The 18,953-nt window shown below is 39.7% G+C and overlaps 1 protein-coding gene across 1 annotated transcript in view; it reads right to left on the bottom strand.

Moving 5' to 3' along the window:
* Positions 1-271: 271 nt before the first annotated feature.
* LOC133771097 (zinc finger protein 585A-like) overlaps positions 272-18,953 on the bottom strand; it is a gene marked incomplete at its 3' end in the record, with an annotated part of 144,622 nt that continues 125,940 nt past the window's right edge. The window contains 5 exon segments of the mRNA XM_062206817.1: positions 272-2,547; positions 2,659-3,321; positions 7,007-7,099; positions 7,344-7,470; positions 15,211-15,534. Of these exon segments, the coding sequence (XP_062062801.1) occupies positions 272-2,547; positions 2,659-3,321; positions 7,007-7,099; positions 7,344-7,470; positions 15,211-15,534 (3,483 nt within the window).

Raw genomic sequence — 18,953 nt, 5'->3', positions numbered from 1 at the left:
GGCTTTCTCACAGTAATTACATTCATGGGTTTGCTCTCCTGTGTGAATTCTGATGCATTGCAAGGTTTGATTTCTGGCTAAAGGGTTTTCTAGTCATTACCTTCATAAAGTTTCTCCCCTATATAAATTCTGATGCATTACAAGGTTTGACTTCTGGTGAAGCTTTTCCACAGTCATTACATTCATGTTTCTTCTCTGTGTGAATTCTCTGATGATTCCTGAGATCTGACATATAGCCAAAGGCTTTCCCACAGTCATTACATTTATGGAGTTTCTCCCCTGTGTGAATTTTCTGATGTCTTATAAGGTGTGACTTCCAGCCAAAGGCTTTTCCACAGTGATTACATTCATAAAGTTTCTCCTCTGTGTGAATTTTCTGATGTCTTATAAGGTGTGACTTTTGGCCAAAGGCTTTTCCACAATGATTACATTCATAAAGTTTCTCCCCTGTGTGAATTTTCTGATGTCTTATAAGGTATGACTTCCAGCCAAAGGCTTTTCCACAGTGATTACATTCATGAAGTTTCTCCCCATTGTGAATTCTCTGATGCATTATGAATTCTGACTTACTGTGAAAGGCTTCTCCACAGTCATTACATTCATAAAGTTTCTGTCCTATGTGAATTTTCTGATGTTTTTTGAGGCTTGACTTACGGCCAAAGGCTTTTCCACAGTCATTACATTCATAAGGTTTCTCCCCTATGTGAATTCTCCGATGGATTGTGAGGTGTGACTTATTACCAAAGGTTTCTCCACAGTCATTGCATCTGTGAGTTTTCTCCCTTGTGTGAATCCTTTGATGCATTATGAGGCTTGACTTACTGGCAAAGGCTTTTCCACAGTCATTACATTCATAAGGCTTCTCCCCTGTGTGAACTCTTTGATGCACTATGAGTTGTGACTTATTGACAAAGGCTTTTCCACAGTCATTACATTCATATGGTTTCTCCCCTGTGTGAATTCTTTGATGCATTCTGAGGACTGACTTATAACCAAAGGCTTTTCCACAGCCATTACATTCATAAGGTTTTTCCCCTGTGTGAATTCTCTGATGAGTTATCAGGCCTGACTTTCTGGTAAAGGCTTTTCCACATTCATTACATTCATAAAGTTTCTCCCCAGTGTGAATATTCTGATGTCTTAGAAGGTGTGACTTCTGGCCATAGGCTTTTCCACAGTGATTACATTCATGAAGTTTCTGTCCTGTGTGAATTCTCTGATGGATTGTGAGCTGTGCCTTATTACCAAAGGCTTTTCCACAGCCATTACATTTATAAGGTTTCTCTCCTGTGTGAATTCTTTGATGAGTTATCAGGCTTGACTTATATCCAAAGGCTTTTCCACAGTGATTACATTCATGAAGTTTCTGTCCTGTGTGAATTCTCTGATGGATTGTGAGCTGTGACTTATTACCAAAGGCTTTTCCACAGCCATTACATTTATAAGGTTTCTCTCCTGTGTGAATTCTTTGATGAGTTATCAGGCTTGACTTATATCCAAAGGCTTTTCCACAGTGATTACATTCATGAAGTTTCTGTCCTGTGTGAATTCTCTGATGGATTGTGAGGTGTGACTTATTACCAAAGGCTTTTCCACAGCCATTACATTTATAAGGTTTCTCTCCTGTGTGAATTCTTTGATGAGTTATCAGGCTTGACTTATATCCAAAGGCTTTTCCACAGTGATTACATTCATAAAATTTCTCCCTTTTGTGAATATTCTGATGTCTTAGAAGGTGTGACTTATTATCAAAGGCTTTTCCACAGTCATTACATTTATAAGGTTTCTCCCGTGTGTGAATTCTTTGATGCATTATGAGTTGTGACTAATTGACAAAGGCTTTTCCACAGTCATTACATTCATATGGTTTCTCCCCTGTGTGAATTTTCTGATGAATTATGAGGCCTGACTTCTCACCAAAGTCTTTTCCACAGTCATTATGTTCATAAAGTTTCTCTCTTTTGTGAATATTCTGATGGATTGTGAGGTGTGACTTATTACCAAAGGCTTTTCCACAGTCATTACATGCATAAGGTTTCTCCCCTGTGTAAATTCTTTGATACATTATGAGGTTTGACTTATATCCAAAAGCTTTTCCACAGTCATTATGTGCATAATATTTCTCCCCTGTGTGAGTTCTTTGATGCACTATGAGTTGTGACTTACTGACAAAGGCTTTTCTGCAGTCATTACATGCATAAGGTTTGTCCCCTGTGTGAATTCTTTGATGGATTATGAGGTGTGACTTATGGACAAAGGCTTTTCCACAATCACTACATTCAAAAGATATCTCCCCTGTGTTAATTTCCTGATGTCTGATGAAGGCTGACTTCTGACCAAAACCTTTTCCACATTCATTACATTCATAACATTTCTCACCTGTGTAAATGCTCCGATATTTGCTGATGTCTGACTTGCACAAAATGGATTTTCCATCATCATTGCATTCATGAGGTTTCTCCACTATGTGAATTCTCTGACATGTTATGAGGTATGAGTTCTGGAAAGTAGCTTTTCCATGCTCAATACATTCATGAGGTTTCTTCTCTGTGTGAATTTTCTGATGCTTAATGAGTTCTGGCTTCTGGTATATAGTTTCTCCACATTTATTACACACATGGAGGTTGTCCTGTATGTGAGTATTTTGATGGATGGTACGGCAGGATTTACAACTGAATGATTTTTTGCAAGGTATATGTGCATAAGGTTTTTTCCCTGTATGAGTTCTCTGATTGACTGCAAGACCTGACTTGTAAATAAATGGTTCCATATACCCAATATCTTCATAAAGTTTCTCTCCTGTGTTGGTTTGTTGGTGCTTCCCGAGGTTAGTATTTTTATGAAAAGTTTTTTCTATTTGAGTTGTCTCTCCAACAGTGACAGATGACATATCATACATTTCTCCCATATGACCCATCTCAAATCTAAAAAATATCTTCTTTTTGAAAACTTTCCCTTTTCCACCACATTCAAATGACTGCTCCAGAGTCTGAATCTTGTGATACTGCCAAATAGGCTGACAGCACTGGAGAGCATTCCCAGGTATGTTACCAGCATCAAATGTCTCTCTAGCTTGCAGTTCATCAGACCCACTAGTAGGATACACATTGTGACATACATTGCATTCCTCAGGGTTCATTCCTGAATAATTTTCCTTTTTGATAATCAATTTTGGAATATGACCTGAACTTAAATTAAATGTTTTTCTTAATTCAGTTCTTCTGGGAGCTGTTATCATATTATTTATCATAACAAAATGGTTCAAATTTTTTTCTTGAATTTCTTGGTTGGCCCTACTTATGTCATCACTTTTCATGGCCACTGAAATGAGAAAAAAAAAGTCACTGAGTCAGATATGAATGCTTCCCCTTGATTACTAATGTAAAGGGAATGAAGTTACATGTTATGTAAATGGCATAAAATTTTAACTTAATCAGTAAAAGATACATATTTATGACCATTATATTATTTTACTCCTTAATACGTTAAACTGTACTGATAGATTTCCCAATGTCCAATCATGATCCTATTTACTATCTGAATTTTTTTCAAGTATGGCAGAATGGTTTTTCTGGTAACACATGTTGAAGTCATTGCTTGGGGTCCCTACATCCCAAAAAGTGCCAGTTGGAGCCCTGGCTACTCTGCTTCCAATATAGTTTTCTGCTTTTGAAAACTGGGAGGCAGCAAATGATTGTTCATGTGCTTGTGACCCTGTGTTACTTCAGAGGGCACTAGATGGAATTTCAGACTCCAGGCTAGTCAGACCTAATTATTGCGAGCATTGGGAGGGTGAGGTCATAAAAGATCTCTTTCTCAGGGCCAGTGCTGTGGCATAGCAGGTAAAGCTGCCACCTACAGTGCCAGCATCCCATATGGTTTGAGTCCTGGCTGCTCCACTTCCAATCTAGCTCTCTGCTGTGGCCTGGCAAAGCAGTAGAGGATAGCTCAAGTCCTTGGGCACTTGAACCCATGTGGGAGACCCAGAAGAAGCTCCTGGCTCCTGGCTTCAGATTGGCACAGCTCCAGCCCTTGCGGCCAACAGGGGAGTGAACCAGTGGATGAAAGACCTTTCCCTCTCTCTCTGCCTCTCTTTCTCTATCTGTATAACTTTGCCTTTCAAAGAAATAAATCTTTTAAAAATATCTCTTTCTCATGGGGCCATCAAGGTAGGAGGTAACTTTCTCTGAAGGGAGGAGAGAACTTCCACGTTGACTATGACCCTGTCGGAATAAGATCAAAGTCGGCGAACCCTAAAGGCTTCCATAGCCTCGGCAACTCATAACTAGAGCCTAGGGAGATTACTGATGCCACAAACAAGAGTGTTAAATTGTTAAATCAACATCAAAAGTCACTGTGTACCTACGTCCCATGTGGGATCTGTCCTTAATGGGTTGTCCAAGGTAAAGTAATGATATAGCTAGTACTGAAACAGTATTTTTACACTTTGTGGTTATGTGGGGGTGCAAACTGATGAAATCTTTATTTAGTATAGACTGAAGCAATCCTCTGTATATAAAGATAATTGAAAATGAAAAAAAAAACTTGGTGTTAAATTGGAAATTACATAGAAAATTAATCAATCTTTTTTAAAAAATATCATGCAGGATCTCTGTCATTAATGTGCTGAATGGAAGGGGAGAGTGAGTGGGAAAGGGGAGGGTTGCAGGTCGGGAGGAAGTTATGCGGGGGAAGCCTTTGTAATCCATAAGCTGTACTTTGGAAATTTATATTCATTAAATTAAAAAATATATTAAAAATAAATAAATAAAAAAATCTCTTTCTCTTTCTCCTCTCATTCTCATTTTACCTTTCTTTTCTTTCTTTCTTTTTTTTTTTTTTTTTGACAGGCAGAGTGGATAGTGAGAGAGAGACAGAGAGAAAGGTCTTCCTTTTTGCCGTTGGTTCACCCTCCAATGGCCGCTGTGGCTGGCGCATCTCGCTGATACAAAGCCAGGAGCCAGGTGCTTCTCCTGGTCTCCCATGCGGGTGCAGGGCCCAAGCACTTGGGCCATCCTCCACTGCCTTCCTGGGCCATAGCAGAGAGCTGGCCTGGAAGAGGGGCAACCGGGATAGAATCCGGCGCCCCAACCGGGACTAGAACCCAGTGTGCAGGCGCCGCTAAGCAGAGGATTAGCCTGTTAAGCCACGACACCGGCTCTCTCATTTTACCTTTGACAAGAATGAAACAACTATGTTTTTAAGAATGGGCAAATATTTAGTAAAATTATTTTCCCATTGCCTAGCAACCAATTTTCTCTTGTCCTTTTTCTCAAGTTTATTGTTATAAAATTTGTGTGTTTTGTGCTTCTCTTATATTTCAGTTATAAATATGGGGAAGTTTTATTACATCATTTATTTGCATGTGGAGAGGCGTGAAATGTGTCTCTGCTCTAAGCAGGACCACATTTAAAGAGCAAGATATGAATCTATGATTGTCTCATGTTCAGTCTTCTCAGAGAAACAACATTTGTGGGCTTTTTCACATGGAAACCTCTGCTTTTATCTGCACTCTATGAAGCTTCCCCATATTCCTAAGGAAATTTTACAGCTTCAGCTTCTCAGAGCTACAACAGATACAGAAAAGTACCAATATACCACCTTGGGTATACACTTTCTACCAGTTAAACAATTTATTTTTGCAACTTCGCGTGTATTCACTTTCTTTGAAAAGTGTTTTCTAGCTCATTCTGAAATCACTAGCCCTGGTAATCTCATCAATTTTTTCTATAAACAGTTTTATGTGATAATTTGAATATCTAGAGGTTTTTGATCAACTATCTCCTATTTTCAAAGAAAACTTCATTTCCTATGCTTTTCTTATCTTCTTTGTTTTTCAATGATACTGAAAAGAGAGAATTCATACTTCAAACTCCACTCCTAAACAAATCTTACCCATTCAACATGAACCCATGAGGTTACTTGACCTTGAGATTCAGAACCTCAAGACTATTCTTATACAAGTTCATGCTTAGCTTCATGATTTCTGATATGGCGGAGTCTTGCTTCTGATCATCTTTTAGCATTTACTTATTTATTTCCTTACTTGATAGCTGGAGGGACAGAAATGAGACAGAGAATGAAACAAAGGGTTGCCAGCCACAGCCTTACTCCTCAAATATTTCCAACAACCTATCATTTTCTTAATAATTTGAGAGGTACAGAGAGAGAAAAAAAAGAGAAAGAGACAAAGAAAGAGAGAGTTCACATTTACTGGTTCAGCCCTGAGATGCTTAAAATAGCAAGTTCTATGTCTCCCCCAGAACCATGAGTGGGAACTCAATGTGAGTAACAAGTAAGAAAAAAGTTTCTGCAAATTGCCCAATTAATAAGTACTGGAGGAATTAATAAACTCATGAAGGAAAATGTATAAAAGTGTAGAGAAGGATTAATTAGAATTTGGGGAATCTGACCTAGAAAAAAAAAAAGCCTTAGTAACATCAGAAAAGCATTGGATTTTTTTTTTTTTGTTTGTTTTTTTGACAGGCAGAGTGGACAGTGAGAGAGAGAGACAGAGAGAAAGGTCTTCCTTTTGCCGTTGGTTCACCCTCCAATGGCCGCCGTGGTAGGCGCGCTGCGGCCGGCGCACCGCGCTGATCCGATGGCAGGAGCCAGGTGCTTCTCCTGGTCTCCCATGGGGTGCAGGGCCCAAGCACTTGGGCCATCCTCCACTGCACTCCGGGGCCACAGCAGAGAGCTGGCCTGGAAGAGGGGCAACCGGGACAGGATCGGTGCTCCGACCGGGACTAGAACCCGGTGTGCCGGCGCCGCAAGGCGGAGGATTAGCCTAGTGAGCCGCGGCACCGGCCTGGATTTTTTTTAAATCAAAGAATATCTTCACCAAAAACAAAATAGTTAGGGAAATACTGGTATCTCTAGATAATCTAGAACGAGTGATGCACACAACCAGCTATCATCAAGAATAAGACTTGGGAAAAAATTTATGCTAAGAACACCACTCAACATATGCTGTACTCTTTCTGCTTTGGCCTTCTTGCAGACTTACCTGGAACTTTCTGATTAAGGCCTTCTTCTGCCATCCATGGCTCTGCTCCCTTCTCCAACTTCAAGATCAAATCAGGTTTGGTAACACAGTGCCCTATTAATGGAAACAGTGTAAGACTTTGTGAAATAATTATCTTGGGTTATTTAAAGGACTTCAGCTTGATCCAATAGCTATGAAACAAATGTTCCAATTTGAAACCTTTCCTAGATGGTAGACTTTCACATTATACATGGACTCAAATTCTATACCTGTCCATTATTAAACTTTCTAAAGTGTTTACTTCTTGGTCAAATAGCAATAAAATTTTGCCATTAGACATGTGATGGGTGTCACTCACCCAAGGAAAACAGGCTTCTGTAGGTCTCCAGCATCACATGCCTGTACAGGATTTTCTGGGCTTTGTTCATCTTCTGCCATTCCTCCCAGGTAAAGTACACAGCAAGATCTTCAAATGCTATCATCACCTGAAATATTACACTTCTGGTCAACATATCAACTCTGTCACAAAACAAACACTAACAGTTGTATATCTTGTATATGGGTATGAAGGAAAAAGGAAGGATATGGTATCATTTTAGACTTGTTGAACATTTGGAGAGCACATAGGAGCATTCAATAAGGAGTCAAATGTATTGTCTAAAGGCCATGAAAAATGCCCACGCTGGAGGGAAACAGGAGTTTCAGATCCATCAGTGAAGCTATGAGGGAATGACCAGAGAAGAATTTCCAGGAAAGCACCATGCACAGTCAGTTCAAATATGACACAGAAAAGATATTTTAAAAAAGAGGGCAGGCATTTAGTTTAGTGTTTATGATGCCAGCTAAGATACTCTACATCTACCTCAGCATAGCTAGGTTAGATTTCCTGTGCCAGCTTCAGATTCCAGCCCGAAATGAATTGATAGAGAAGCAGTGGTGATGCCAACAATGAGGGAGACCTAGACTCCATTCCTCAATCCTGGCTTCCATCCCACTCCACCTCTGCTTGGCATGGCTATTTAGGGAGTGAATAAGTGCATGGGAGCTCTCTGTCTCACTCTAGGTCTTTGTCTATCAAGCTCATAAATACTTTTTAAGTAAGAGAAGATTCAAGTAAGACAAACAATAAAAAATAGCTTTTTACTTTCTCTATTATTCTGATAAAGATTTGAAGAACTGGAATAACATTACACCAAATTAAAGTAAAAAACAATGGAATTATTTGCCCAAAATCGGAACTTGGGACAGTCTGCAATAGAATCTTCATTTGTGATTAACTGAGAGAAATGCATAAAGATTTATTTAAGAACTTGCAGTTCTGTGGTGCAGTCAGGTAAGCCTCTACCTGCAATGCTGGCATCCCATGTAAACAGACTATTTTAGTACTGGAAGCTCCACTTCACATCCAGCTCCTTGATAATGTGGCTGAATGAGCAGTGAAAGATGGCCTGTGTTTTGGGGTCACTTCCATCAAAGTGAGAGACATGGATGGAGTTCCAAGCTCCTGATTTGACTTGTCCAAGCCATAGCCATTGTGGACATTTAGAGAATGAACCAGTAGATGCAAGGTATCTCTTTTCTCTCCCCATCACTTTCAATCTCTGTAGCTCTGCCTTTCAAAAAAGATAAATCTTTAAAAATAAAAAGATCCTAATATAGATTCTTGTCCCTACATTTTCCTGATCCTACCCCTAAATCAAGTTCAGCTCCTCAAAACTCTTAAGTACTGCATTAATTCAACAACTAAAAATAAAGTTAACTGATTTGTGTTTTAGTATTAGTTAATTCTTTCACTTGGAGAATGTTTATTTCCTGGGTGGCACTAAAACACTAACCACTACAACATTTATATGACAATAAAGACTTTTTCACACATTATGACCCACAAAATTTAGCATATTGTGCTCTAAGTGTTAACTCAAAACATGTAAGAAATACATATTTTTCTATGGCAGGAGGAAGACCAGAAACCAAATTGCCTGATCTTAGTTGACTGTTTCACAATCACATCAGATTCATTATTCATCTTGTTTGTGTATATTTCCTGAAAATAAACTTCATGTTTCTTGTTCTATTTTAATTTATGAACCATTCAAAATCTAAGATGACAACTAAAAACAAGCCAAGGAATAATTCAGAAAACAGTTTACAGGTGATGTATTCATTTTCTCTGCTCATGGAAATATGTGGAAGTGCCCAGAATCATACCTGGAAGAGAAATTGAATGGAAGGAGTTAACATAAAACTTATCTGGTATCATTTGACATTGAACTGTAGAAAAAATGTAGAATGAATAAAGAATAATAACTACATTAACTGAGAAAACATCAGCTTCATTGTGGAGGAATAAACCTTTAAACATGGGAATATATAGGAATATATATATGAATATGTATATATATGAAAGTATACACACCTCTATTAAGTGGCAGCAATTAAACAGAAGTTATTATTGGTTTAATTAAAGAACTATCTACAGATTTTGTAAAATAATGCAATAATAATATTTAAGAGTGATTGTTCAAATAAATGAGGTTATCAAAGAGATAAAAGTTGTGGTATCACTAAATTTTACATTAAAAAAAGTTAGAGTTTACCTTTTTTTAAAATTTTTTTAAAGATTTTGTTATTTACTTGAAAGAGATACACAGAGAGTCAAAGAGAGGCAGAGAGAGAGAGAGAGATTCTCCATCCAATGCTTCACTCTCCAATTGGCTGCAAGGGCCAGAGCTGCACTGATCTGAAGCCAGGAGCTTCTTCCAGATCTCCCACATGGGTACAGGGGCCCAAGGACTTGGGCCACCCTCTAGTGCTTTCCCGGGCCAGAGCAGAGAGCTGGATTGGAAGTGGAGCAGCTGAATCTCCAACCAGCTCCCCTATGGGATGCCGACACTGTAGGTAGTGGCCTTAGCCACAATGTCACAGCACAGGCCACTCTATTAATGTTAAAGTACTATTTGGATTCCATATTTGTGTGTACATTAGAACACTTCTTATTTTCATAGATCAGAAATTCTATAGAAAACATGCAAATTACAGTTTCACATTTTTTGGCCAAAATTGAAATGGATTAAAGACATACTATAAAGTAGTTAAAATCAAAACAGCCTGGCATTGGTACAAAAACAGATGGATAGACTAATGGAACAGAATAGGAACACCAGAAATCAATCCAAGCATCTACAACCAACTTCTATTTGACATATGAACTAAAACCAATCCCTGGAGCAAGGACAGTCTCTTTAACAAATGGTGCTCAGAAAACTGGATTTCCACACCCAAAAGTATGAAGTAAGACCCCTAACTCATACTTTACATAAAAAAAAATACACTCAAAATGGATTAAAGACCTGAATCTATAACCAGATACTAACAAATTATGAGAGATCATTGAGGAAACCCTGCAATACATTGGCAACAACTTATTGGAAAAGACCCCACAAGCACAGGTAATAAAAGCCAAAATTGACCAGTGGGATTACATCAAATTGAGAAGCTTCTGAACTGCAAAAAGAAACACTCACCAAAGTTAAGAAGTGACCAAGAAAACTGGGGAAATTATTTGCAAACTCCACAACTGATAAAGGATTAATAACCAGAACAAATAAGATCAAGAAACTCAGCAACAAAATAACCCAGTTAAGAAATGGGCACAGTACTTAAACAAGCAATTTTTTTTTTAAGGGAAAGGGTTTATTGGGGAACACCCAACAGACCGGAGTGAAGGGGCGGCGAAGGAAAAAGAGAAGGAGACTGTAAGAGAGAGAGACACAGAGGAGGGAGAAGAGAGATGAGAGGAGGAGAGAAGCTAAGAGAGGCCAAGAGAGCAGGGAGCACAGCCAAGAGAGCATGTATTCGGGAACAGGCCCTTTTAAAACTTTGCCTGAGGGCAGGCAGGGAAGCAGGAGCAGCGAATCCCATTAGGATGGGGGTGGAGCCTGGCTCAGGTAGCTGGGCCATGCAGCCACCTGGCTAAGACTGTGCCAGTTTCCTAACATTCCCCCCTTTTGTTTTTTATAAAGCAGGATTTGTATGGGATTATATTAGTCCCAAAAGTCCAGGAGGGGTAGAGGGACAATGATCTGTCTTTAGAGCTACTTCCTGCTGACACGGGGCAACAAGGTACTCTTCACTGGCATGGGGTGATGTCTCAAGTCACTTTCTCCTGGGTGGGGAGCCTATAAGTCCTTGTAGCAGCATTTGGTGGACTGCCTGGTTGTTGAAGGCCTTTGTTCGTTCCATTATTACCTGCTGTAAACACTTAAACAGACACTGTAGTATAAGAGACAGGGTGAAAATAGTAACCAATGATCCTAAGAGTAACATTAACCAAGTAATGAGAGGATTTTATAGAGGAGGGGAAATGGGGGGAGGTCTCTGGACCCTTGTGGAGACAGTTTGATGGATATGGTTTAAAGCTGATTCCAGCCAAGGCTGGGAGAAAAGCCACTTAACTTTTGCAGGTAGTAGGGTTTGTCTGTAGAGAAATTCTGAACAATCATACAACATTAGTGGGGGAGAGGACCATCAGTACACACAGGTTGGGAGTAGAGCCATTGGTGGTAGAGTAGAGGCTATGGTTACAAAGGGAAGAGGCCCAAGTGCGCTAGACAGGGTCTAGAACAAAGGACAGTCATTATTAGAGGAGCTAAGAAAGGTGCTGTCTAAGCTACAGATAAGTTCTTTGATCGAGAGGCAAATAGAACCTGATAGAAGGGGCTTGATAGTAATTATGAGGCTCAGACTCATCTATCTTTAAATAGTCTACATCCTAAGGGAGGTGAGAATCTCCTTGGGGAAGGCACCCTGTTGACTTCCATTACCTACCTGGCCTGGGAGGAGAGCTGGCCAGGTAAAGGCAGGTGGCAACTCCAGCAGGAAATATACAGTTCTGCCTGCAAAGTTACTGACCCTATTTGGCTACTTCCTCAGTTGCAGTGGTCACTTTGGAAGTTGGGCTGAGTGAAGGGCTTTTCAGCTTACAGCCAATAAGATCTGTGGCTCTGACCTGGGCAGCCTTCGACTCCAGAGCAGGTCCATTTCCAGTGATCCAACTCTTGGCTGACAGAGCTGCCAGGGCTCTTCATAGCTGACTTCTGCTGAAGCCCAGGCTTACCACATTGAAAGCCACTGCAGTGGACTGGCCTGTTGGGTCTCCTTGAGGGCAGATCACTGTGCAGAGCTACATTTAATAGGCCTGCCACCTATCTCTACTTTTCTGATGCCTAGCTTTCTTTTTCTCCTGATTTTTTGTTAAAGCAGACCAGAGGAACAAGTCAAGGGGGTGCTCAAGTCCCATCTCTAATCTTTGTGCCTAAACCAGAAGTCTATAGTCAAAGGCATGTTCTGGTAGTAGTTTTTCTGAGGTAGACAATGCCCATGAGGAAAGCTATGTCCTTATTTTAAAACTTACTTTTCCTTTGGTCTGAAAGGGAGGTTTTCTCTGTTTACTTCGCTGGTGGGGAAGTAACTCTAGCTGTGAGATTATAATTTAAGCTCTTATTTCGCTATGCTATTACAAAAAAATGTTAACCATCTCTTTTAAAAGATTTAAAATCAAATTTTGCATCTTGGAGAGTCCTTCATAATAGAATTAGTTTCCTACCTTGAAGAGAATAGGGAGAACAAGTTGGGCTTAGAATAGAGAAATGAGGGAGCAAGTCCCAGATCACCTACTGACAATAGCAATATCACATGAAAACTTAGCAAACAGTTTTAACCATTAGATAACAACTTAGGAAAACATTTACCAAAAGGTCCAATGCCCTCCATAAATATTACAAATATGTATATTTGGAAACATCTCTTATATATCTAACATGATGTAGCCTGTTTAACCAGCAAATTTAAGCACAAACATATAAAATGTTTTTAGTTTCTTTCTACCAACAAGTTTAAAACATGATACAGATTTAGGTCACATGAATTAAAATGTAACCTTGAATAATTTTAGCTGTTTATGGGCAATCTTAACTATAAGCCAATTAAAATAAAACTCTTAATAAATTTTCCCTTGTAGACATACAATATGTATACACATGTACCATAATAGAACATAGTAGTTTGTTTTTTTTTGTTTGTTTGTTTTTTTGTTTTTGTTTTTGGACAGGCAGAGTGGATAGTGAGAGAAAGAGACAGAGAGAAAGGTCTTCCTTTGCCGTTGGTTCACCCTCTAATGGCCGCTGCGGCCGGCGCATCTCGCTGAACCGAAGCCAGGAGCCAGGTGCTTCTCCTGGTCTCCCATGCGGGTGCAGGGCCCAAGCACTTGGGCCATGCTCCACTGCCTTCCCAGGCCATAGCAGAGAGCTGGCCTGGAAGAGGGGCAACCGGGATAGAATCCGGCGCCCCAACCAGGACTAGAACCCGGTGTGCCAGCACTGCAAGGCAGAGGATTAGCCTATTAAGCCACTGCACCAGCCCAGAACACAGTAGTTTTAATAATAGCTTTTTTTGAAAAAATCTAACTTCTGTTTGTAAATTACCAATTGATTTCAATTACTTTTTGTTTTTAGTAACCTCAGTTAACCATACTTTCTCTCAGTTGGTACCTTTAATACATTATTGGCTTTATTTGTTTACAGAGCCATCCCAAAATACTGAATACAATAGAAGTGCTGGAAAAAGTTCATTGGAACCTATAGGAGGACAGCTAAACACAGAACAAATGCTTTAGTTTTATGAACAGCAAATCTGATATATGAAACTGTGGATGACAAAAGACTAAGTTGCCCCATTTAAAATTATAAACTCACATACCAACAAGAGGCATTTGCTTACTGCACACAATATTTTTGAAAGCACCTGTAGGATTTTACAAAGCATTTTCCATCTTTAGGCCTCTGGAGCTTTCTCATTAAGATAACTATCATGTCTAGTAACACAAGATCATTAGACTTTTTAATTTTTAGACATTTGTAGCAGTACCATTTTATATTATAGAAACTTAAAATTTAGCATCACTTCACATCTTGACAGTACTTCTAATATAATCCAAATAGCCTGATTAGTTGGTGTCTCTACAAGATGAGAGACATAGGTCCTTCAATTTTTTTAGTTGGGCCCAAACTGGAAAAACCGAAGTCCAAAATTTACTGGAAATTTCAGAGTCCAAATTATTTGAAACTTTGATTTTTGATTTTTTTGAATGCCTGTCAAGAATGCCAAGAAGGCTCAAAATCCAAAATATCTGGTTGAAGATTCTTTAACATCATGACATAATCTACATTATTGATCATTGTTACAAGGTGACTATTTAAATGTTTGAAAATAAGCTATTTATTAAATAACCCATAGCTCTTAATAAAAATTCAGCTGTTTTTAAACAATTAGAATTTAACAGACAAAAAGAAGACTTAATAGATTACTTTAACTCATTGCTTTAACATAGAACCAGATTTTAATTTGATGTCAAAGAGGAATAGATTAGTACACTTGTGATGTTTTTCATCTGCCAGTGTCCTTGATTTACATTTTGAAATAACCCATTAAAATTTTTCAGAGTAAGATTAAGGTAACACATCAAATTTTAGCCTGAGTTACTTTAAACAGTGTTGAACTATTTTCATAGACAGTTTATAAACTAACCCAAATAGTTTTTTATAGAATATAACATGTTGAGTATATGAAAGTTAACATTTAGACACATTTATTTTATTCACCTTTTACCAATTTAAATCAGCAGTTACACTTAAATGACTTAAGATGCTGATATATATCTATCTGAATTTAATTAAAATTGTATTCCTCTAAAACAAGTACTAATTACCCATTGCTGTTTCATTGAGTACTGATTACCTGGAAACCTGTTAAAATAAATTGCAAAAATAAGTTCAGCAAGTTACAAAGCAATATTTTTAAAGGTAGTGATTTTCCTAGATTTAAAGTAAAATTAGCTACAGTGGGCCAGGTCCATGCAGGAAACACAATTTTCCTATCTGGCTTGCTCTTGATAACACAAAGAGCCATCAGAAGGGTGGATACCTAATTTGCTTCTCAATAAGCAGGGAGCCCCAAAGGTTGGACTACCAGTCCCTTGCTATTCTTATGGTAAGACTGGAACTAGAGAGGGACAAAAGACCAGTTGGAGACCATGGAGACAGCCATTCCCAAACCAATAAGACAGAGATAGTAGACTTTGGGCCAGGGCTGGTTCTAAGATAAAAGTCCTTTCTAGGTGGGAGGGGGAGACACTGTGAGAGTGGGGGTAGGAGCTAGAGAGGAAGTACACAGCGGCATGAGAATGGCTTTGAGGAATAGATGAGCAAGGGGCTTGAGATAGGACAGAAGAGGTTGACATCGCCCCCTGGAATTCGGCAGGAGGGGGAGGTGTGGATGCAGCTGCCACGTGGGAGATAATGGTGCTGGAACTTCAGCTGCTGAGGCCTCAGGAGGCGGCTGAGCCAGTGCCTGTAGATTGGAGCAATAAGGGGAGACTCATCTGCAGGATCAAAGGAGGTTGTGGTATTGGCAGCACCAAGGTTAGAGGTAGAAAACGAGATTTTCTGCTCAGGCCTCTGACCTCTAGTGGGAGTCTTGGAGACCAGAAGGACCTGAGCAGGAGAGCAAGAAGTACACAGGGAAGGTTTAGTTTGAAGATAGGAAAAGGCTTCAATGTATGGAATCTCCTTCCATTTTCCCGAATGCTCATGGAAGTGATAAAGATGTTATCAGGGTCAAACTACTCCGACTTCCGATCCCTCAGGGCCAAATGTGCCACCATGGAGGGGCCGCTTTTTAAACAAGCAATTTTTAAAAGAAGAAATCCAAATGGCCAACAGACACATGAAAAAAATGGGACCACTGGCAGTCAGGGAAATACAAATCAAAACCACAAGCTTTCACCTCCACCTGGTTAGAATGGTTTTCATACAGAAATCAACAATGAGTGCTGGTGAGAATGGGGGAAAATGTACTCTAATCCACTGCTGGTGGGGATGTATGCTGGTAAAGTCACTATAAAGACAGTATGGATAGTTCAGAAATCTGAATATAGACCTATTATATAACCCAGCCATCCCATTCCTGGGAATTTACCCAAAGGATATTGAACCAGCATATGAAAAAGTTACCTGTACTCCCTTGTTTATTACAACTCAATTCACAATATCAAAGAAATGGAATCAAACCAGATGCCCATAAACTGAAGACTGTACAAAGAAATTAGTGGATATGTACACCATGAAATATTATGTGTTGATTACAAAAATAAAATTTGGTCATTTGCAACAAAATGGATAAAACAGAAAAACACCAAACTTAGTGAAATAAATAATCCAGTCCTAAAGGGACAAATACCATATGTTTTCCCTGACCTGTGATAATTAATAGAGTGCCCAAAAAGGCAATCTGTAGAAGTTAAATTGACACTTTGAGAAGGAATGAATTTAAACAGACCTTCCTTTTCTTGACTGTTAAGGAACAGTTCTTTTTTCTTTTTTTTTAATACTATTTGTTGAAGTGTTTACTGAGTTAATCATTTATGTATAAAGTCAACTGAGGGGCCAGCACTGCAGCACAGTATGTAAAGTTGCCACCTCCAGTGCTGGCATCCCATATGGGTGCTAGTTCAAGACCTGGCTGCTCCGCTTCCGATCCAGCTCTCTGCTATGGCCTAGGAAAGCAGTAGAAGCTGGCCCAAGTGCTTGGGCCCCTGCGCTCAGGTGGAAGATGTGGAGGAATTTTCAAGCTTCTGATATTGGATCAGCACAGCTCCAGCTGTGTGGCCACTGACAAGTTTTTAAGCTGCACAATTAGAAGTAGGTCTTTAGGAATGTATGCTGAACTATACAGTTTTACAATTACAAGTTTTATACATTCCATAATTACAACTTTAGAAACAAAATGATTCTTCCCACCATGTCTGTTCTCTCATCCACTCTCCCACTCTCTTCCACCTCCCTATTTCCCATTTTTAGTTTTTACTAAAATTTATTGTCAATTAACTTTGGTTTTTTTTTTTAAAGATTTATTTATGTATTTGAGAGGAAGAATTACAGTTCTTGCAGCTCAATTCATAATATTTAAGATATGGAAACAACCCAGATGTCCATCAACCGGTGACTGGAATAAGAAAATGAGATATATACACAGTGTAGAGCACTATTCAGTGACAAAAAAGGAGAATGAATCCCTGTCATTTGCAAATAAACTAATGCAACTGGAAACCATTATGCTTAGTGAAAGAAGTCAGTCCCCAAAAGACAAATATCATGTTTTCTGTGATTTGTGGTAATTAATATGTAGAGAACAAAAAGTAATGTATATGAGTAAAATTGACATTTTGAGATTTTAATATTATTCATAGAACTTTCCTATACTCTTGAGGAACATTGACTTTTCTGCTTACAACATGTTGAATCCTTTATTTGGCATAGGGGTAAAGCTTATGATTATGAAGTAAATTGAAAAAATGCCATAGTAAAAAAGAAAAAAAGAAGGAGGCAGTGTGGGAACATGAACAGGAGTGAGGACAGGTTATGGAGTATCATTAGGCTCTTAAATCTATATATATGAGTTACATGAAATTTGTTCATCTTATATACATTTTTTTTTGATAGGCAGAGTAGATAGAGACAGAGAGAAAGGTCTTCCTTTGAAGTTGCTTCACCCTCCAATGGCCACCACAGCCGGTGCACCACGCTGATCCGAAGGCAGGAGCCAGGTGCTTCTCCTGGTCTCCCATGGGGTGCAGGGCCTAAGCACTTGGGCCATCCTCCACTGTACTCCCGGGCCACAGCAGAGAGCTGGCCTGGAAGAGGGGCAACCAGGACAGAATCTGGTGCCCCGACCGGGACTAGAACCCGGTGTGCCGGTGCCGCCAGGTGGAGGATTAGCCTATTGAGCCATGGCGCTGGCCTTCATCTTATAAATTTTTTAAATTAATCAATCAAGATGGCGGAATACGAAGGGAGAACATTGATAGTTCAGCAAGACACAGGTTAATGAAAGTGGAGATACTGCAGGGTCAAGGAAGAGTAGGGGAAGAAACAGCAGAGGAAACTCTTCTGGAACTAGTGATTCACAGTGGACCTGCGTGGAGAGCTTGGGAGCCCAAGTTCGGGACACCAGCGGCAGACTCAACACACCAGTGCTGGAACACGAGGTGAGTCGAACCTCAATAGCCCGAGACACCAGCGGACAAGCAGAGAGGAGACTACAGAGAACGAGGCTTGAAACTCCGTGGGGAAAAGTTCACCAGGCTAACTAGAAGAGAGAGAGGAAAAAAAAAAAAGTGACCGATAAGAACACGAGTTTCTCTCTCTCCGCTCACATCTCAAAGGCGAGCAAGACAAAGAGCAGCCGCCATTTTGGACATACATCATAAGCAGGGCGACCTCAGGTCTGCACCGGCCCTGAGCCTAGCAGAAAAACCTGACTCTGGGGGGGGTGAAATAACAGGAGATTAGGATCTAACATGGCAACCCAGTGGGAGACTGGAGAATAGGAGCCCACACCGAGGGCAGCAGAGATTCCCTGTGTGGTCCTTGGGAAAGAGCTTCCAATCTCTGGCTCCTGTGGGTGTATCATTCACCTGCTAACTACCTCCAATTACGTTCAGCTGTGCGGAATTACGTCCCTTTTGAATCAAAAAAAAAAAAAAAAAGGAAAGAAAGAGAGATTTACCACGCCTATCCTGGGAGTGGCATCTTTGACACACCCTCAACCCTGAGGAACCAAACAGAGCTCTCAGGCCACACTCATCTCAAGCCTCTAAGGCTCCACTGAAAGCAGACAGTCCACTTAATATAGAGCCATAGTGTAACAAGAAAAAACACCACAGTGAAGAAACCAAATATCTCCAACATGCCATACAACAAAGGCAAAAACCGAGGTAACAAGAACAAGGAAGACACTATGATGCCCCCAAATGAAAAAGACACCCCAATTCAAGATTATGAAGATGAAGAGATAGAGGAAATGCAAGAAGCAGATCTCAAAAAACTGATAAGAACATTAAGAAGTTCTCAAA

This window comes from Lepus europaeus, chromosome 12, assembly GCF_033115175.1.
Source record: "Lepus europaeus isolate LE1 chromosome 12, mLepTim1.pri, whole genome shotgun sequence".
NCBI classification, from domain to species: Eukaryota; Metazoa; Chordata; class Mammalia; order Lagomorpha; family Leporidae; genus Lepus; species Lepus europaeus.
The sequence above is the reverse complement of the archived record's forward strand: the minus strand, read 5'-3'. Positions and strand labels throughout refer to the sequence as shown.